The sequence below is a fragment of the Boleophthalmus pectinirostris genome, unplaced genomic scaffold (genome assembly GCF_026225935.1).
Source record: "Boleophthalmus pectinirostris isolate CB_2022bp ecotype Guang Dong unplaced genomic scaffold, ASM2622593v1 HiC_scaffold_7, whole genome shotgun sequence".
Taxonomy (NCBI): domain Eukaryota; kingdom Metazoa; phylum Chordata; class Actinopteri; order Gobiiformes; family Gobiidae; genus Boleophthalmus; species Boleophthalmus pectinirostris.
Genome location: NW_026571473.1, coordinates 38771022 through 38776071, shown reverse-complemented (window position 1 = coordinate 38776071; position 5050 = coordinate 38771022). Strand labels below are relative to the sequence as shown.

The 5050-nt window shown below is 49.6% G+C and overlaps 1 protein-coding gene across 1 annotated transcript; it reads left to right on the top strand.

Moving 5' to 3' along the window:
- Positions 1 to 2191: 2191 nt before the first annotated feature.
- On the top strand, positions 2192 to 3846 carry gpr52 (G protein-coupled receptor 52). The gene has a single exon (XM_020941044.2). It carries the CDS (start codon positions 2611 to 2613, stop codon positions 3793 to 3795), a length of 1185 nt encoding a protein of 394 aa, XP_020796703.2. The 5' UTR covers positions 2192 to 2610; the 3' UTR covers positions 3796 to 3846.
- Positions 3847 to 5050: the final 1204 nt, after the last annotated feature.

The following is a 5050-nucleotide window of genomic DNA, read 5'->3' as shown; positions in this document are numbered from 1 at the left end:
AGAGAGAGAGAGAGAGAAAGGGAGAGATGGGAGAGAAGGAAAGAAGAGAGAGCGACAGAAGAGGACAGAGCGAGAGGAGGAGAGAGAGGAGAGGAGAGGAAGGGGGCGTGTCTGCATTTCATGTGTGCAGAAGAAACAAAGAGAAAGAGAGAGAGAGACGGACAGAAGGGGAGCAGAGACTGAAGAAGACAGGAAGAAGAGAGAGATAGAGAAAAGGAGAGATGGGAGAGAAGGAAAGAAGAGAGAGTGAAAGAGAAGAGGACAAAGCGAGAGGAGGAGAGAGAGAGAGAGAGGAGAGATATAGTCACAACAGGAGAGAAGGAGAGAGAAAGGGAGAGAGGAGAAGAGAGCGAAGAAGCTGGGAAGAAGAGAGAGATAGAAACAGAGATGCAGAGGGAGAGAAGAGAGGGAGGGAAGAGGACAGAGCGAGAAGAGAAGGAGAGAGAGGAAGAGGAGAAGAAGGGGGCGTGTCTACATTTCAGTGTGCAGAAGAAAGAGAGAGAGAGAGAGACAGAAGGGGAGAAGAGACGGAAGCAGATAGGAAGAAGAGAGAGATAGAGAAAAGGAGAGGAGGGAGTGAAAGAGAAGAGGACAAAGCGAGAGGAGGAGAGAGAGAGGAGAAAGAGGAGAGGCACAGTCACATCAGGAGAGAAGGAGAGAGAAAGGGAGAGGGGGAGAAGAGACGGAAGAAGATAGGAAGGAGAGAGAGATAGAAACAGAGAAGGAAAGAAGAAAGGCAGAGGGAGAAAAAAGAGAGAGAGAGAAGAGCACAGAGCGAGAAGAGGAAGAGGAGAGGAAGGGGGCGTGTCTACATCGCGCGCGTGTGTGTGTGTGTGTGTGTGTGTGTGTGTGAGCAAAAGAGAGAGACGGAGAACCGGAGAAGGAAAGAAGAGAGAGTGAAAGAAGAGAAGCAGAGGGAAGAGGACAGAAACGGAGAAGGAAAGAAGAGAGAAGAGAAGAAGGGAGGGAGGGAAGAGCACAGAGCGAGAGGGGAGAGAGAGAGAGAGAGAGAGAGGGAGGGAGGGGAGGGAGGGAGGGAAGAGCACAGAGCGAGAGGGAGAGGAGAGGAAGGGGGCGTGTCTACATCGTTCGCGTGTGTGTGTGTGTGAGCAGCGCCGGCCGTGCGAGGTACAGTCACAGCAGGAGAGAGAGAGAGAACGAGGGAGCGAGGGAGAAAGAGAGACGGAGCGAGGGAGAGGGAGGAGAGGGAGAGGGAGGAGGAGGCAGCCGCCGCCACAGCATCTCCGGCTTCACTGCACCAGGACGAGGGAGCGCTCTGCCCCTCTCTCCCGCCGCGGCACCATCCCATCCGCATCCCTCTTTCTTTTTCCTTTCTCCTCCTTTTCCCCCCCCCCCGCGCGCTTCCCGACGACCTCCGTCCGGCTCCGCACGGGATCGCTTCACCGTCACCTCGGCACTTTTCTTTCCGTTTTTTTTCCGCGCGCGAGGGAATACCGCACGGACCGCGCTCGGGAGATTCTCGGGACGACGCGCCGTTCTACCGAGGAGACGGGACTCGGCTCGGAAAGTTGAGAATTCCCCACGTTTTTTTTTCTTTTTCCCCGGGATTGCTGCGGAGTTTAAACAAGAGTGGAGCGCTGATTTCCCGTCAGTTGGCCTCTCGACGCTCCTGGAAAGTCCTGTCGTCTCCCCCCCTCGTCCCGGTCCTGCTCCATCAACTACCACCAGCATTCCTATCATTTCCGGATCAACTCGGAGCTTTCGGATGCGGCGGATTTTTCCCTGTAAACAAGCGCGCGCGTGGTGGAAGAGCTGTCACGCCGACCCATGTGCTTCTCCCCGTGTTTTTCCAGCCATGTCTGTGTTGATTTTGACGGTCGCTGGACATAACAGGAACGCCGGACATCCAGAGGGGGTCCACTGAAACAATAACTGGACTAAAGGACTAAAAAAAAAAAAAAAAAAAAACCCATTCGGGATTTGTTTTTAAATGTGAGACTTTCTAAAAAATTCTACAAAAATTTCCTAAACATTGTGGAATTTACCGGATTTTTTTCATATATTGGAAACCGTGCCAGGATTTTTTTCTGTTTTTTAAATTTTGTTTTCATGATGTGACTTTGGGGCGTTGAAAATATGACGTTTAAGGCGCGTTTCGAACAACGGGACGCCGCTTTTGTGGATTTAATCTGTAAAAAATCTGTGACATTTCAATCGTGAAGGTGAACTCAGTGGCGTGAGATGCGTTTTTGTTTTGAAACGGGACTCCTACGCCGGTTCGTAAGTTTGATTTCTAGTTTGTAATGACTGTCGGGGTGTTCTTTAAGTGACGGCTACGGTTCTTTATCATCCTTGAAAGAAAGAAAGAGAGAGAAACGTTTTTATTTGTCGCTTTCCTCTCCTCTTCTCTTCTCTCCGCTCTCTAACCATGAGTGATTGGAGCTGCGCCGGGGTCGCCCTATCCTCCCGGAGGCCGTATTGATTCCGGCGCACGTCCGTTTGATTGAAAACCGGCAATGTGAGAAGTCTAAAGACGAGCGCATTTGTGAACTGACGCGGGAATAAAGACGGAAAGCCACACCACTTACTCCGCTTCGCACTCGTCTGCCGACAACTCCGAGCGGACCGCCTTTACGCTCGCCGCGAAACATGGAAACTTTACCCGGGAGCAAAACGATGAACCAGTCGGCGGCGATGTTCGCGAACCTGCCGCCCTTCGCCAACGCCAGCCAAGGAGATCCGCTTCCGGGAAGGTCCAACCACTCCTGTCCCTTAGGCTGGGGCTTAAACGAAGGCCTGGAGGCGTGCATCCTGGAAACGGCGGTCATCGTCCTGCTGACCGTTCTGATCATCGCCGGGAACGTGACCGTGATTTTCGTTTTCCACTGCGCGCCGCTGCTGCACCACTACACCACGAGCTACTTCATCCAGACGATGGCGTACGCGGATTTGCTCGTCGGGCTGAGCTGTTTGGTCCCGACGTTATCCCTGCTCCACTACCCGGCGAGCGTCCAGGAGCCCATCACGTGCCAGGTGTTCAGCTACGTCATCTCCGTTCTCAAAAGCGTGTCCATGGCGTGCCTGGCGTGCATCAGCGTGGACCGGTACCTCGCCATCACCAAGCCGCTGTCGTACAACCAGCTGGTGACGCCGTGCAGGCTGCGCGGGTGCATCGCCGTGATCTGGGTGTACTCCGGGCTCGTGTTCCTGCCGTCGTTCTTCGGGTGGGGCAAGCCGGGGTACCACGGGGACATCTTCGAGTGGTGCGCGCATTCCTGGCCCACGTCGGCGCTCTTCACCGGCTTCGTGGTGTGCCTCCTGTACGCGCCGGCCGCCCTCGTCGTCTGCTTCACGTACTACCACATTTTCCGGATTTGCCAGCAGCACAACCGCGAGATCAGCGAGCGGAGGGCGAGGTTTCCCAGTCAGGAGATGGAGGCGGAAGGCGGAGGCGGAGGAGGCGGCGGCGGGCATCACGGGAGCGGCGGGAGCAGCGGCGGAGGAGGCGGCGGGCACGGTCCGGACAGACGCTACGCCATGGTTCTTTTCCGGATCACCAGCGTCTTCTACATGCTTTGGTTGCCGTACATCATTTACTTTCTCCTGGAGAGCTCGCACGTCCTGGACAGCCCGGCGTTGTCCTTCATCACGACGTGGTTGGCCATCAGCAACAGCTTTTGTAACTGCGTCATCTACAGTTTGTCCAACAGCGTTTTCCGACTGGGCATGCGCCGACTTTCCCAGACCATGTGCTCCTTTAGCCACTGCGCAGCCGACGATCGGGATTTCGGGGATTCTAAACCGAGGAGACGGGCGAATTCCTGCTCGATTTGAAAGACTTGGGAAAATGTGAACACGTGCGTCTGATCACACTGCGAAATGTAAACCCGGCGTGACTTTTCCGGTGCGGGTTTTCCGGGTACCTCAACGTTTCCGCGGAGATCTTCTGGCTTCGTCCGGAACGCTCCACGGTGTTGGATTAAACGGATTTTATCTCAAAAAAAAAAGCGACCCTGCTCGTCGTCGTTTAAGCAATAAAAACACCAACAAGATCGATGTTTTTAACGCTACCGTGGGACTTTTCGGGCAAAGAGTTCAGATCTCCACGGAAACTCACCAGAAAAGTTACGCAATGCGCCTTTAACGGAGCTGTACCTGATTTTTACCGTCTTAAAAAAGCAGTTCTAGTTCATTAAAAAACAAATTTGCAGTGGTCAAAAGCGATGAGTTTATGAGCACTTTTCAGAGACCAGAGCGGAGTTTTGCCGTCATAATCATGCTTACAACAACTAGCATGCAAACAGAGCACTTAATTCTCAGATACAACACCAAAAACTTAATCCTCGACATTTTTATTTTGACGTTAATTCATCTTTATTAGGACAAACATGTTAAAAAATCAGGTACAGCCACTTTAAACTGACTTGAATTCAGAATAATAATTGTGTGAAGTATTTTTGACAAGTCGAAAGGATGATTTAAAGCTACATTACGTAATTTTCCACGCGTACACTGCAAAAAAACGAAATCTAGCCAAGTTAAGATGACTTGAGTTAAGAAAGTTTTGTCATGATTTGAGTAAATTTCAGTCAAGAAGTAAAATTATCTGTCAGTAGAGCAAAACTTTTTGTGCTTAAAATATAAAAGTTCATCTTGCTGCACTTCAAAAAGTTGTTGTTTTTCTTATTTTAACTTAAAATAAAATAAAAACTAAATGTAATTTTGTTTGATTTAAGAAAAACACTTATTCCATTTGTAGATAATTTCACTTGTCAAGTTGAATCGACTCAAATAAAGTCAAATGTTCTTAATTTAAGTCATTTTAAATTACATAGATATTCATTTTTGGAGTGTTTAAAGGAAGATTTAAAGCTACATTATGTAATTTCCATACGTGCAGCGCAAAATAAAACAAAATTTAGTTAGTAATTAGTAGTAAGTTAAAAGTTAAGATGTCTTGAATTAACAAAGTTTGAACGAATTTAAGTAAATTTCACTTAAGAAGTAAGATTATCTGCCAATAAAAGAAGATTTTGTGCTTAAAATAAGAAAATACAAGTTGCTGCGCAACAACTTTTTGGACTTAAAC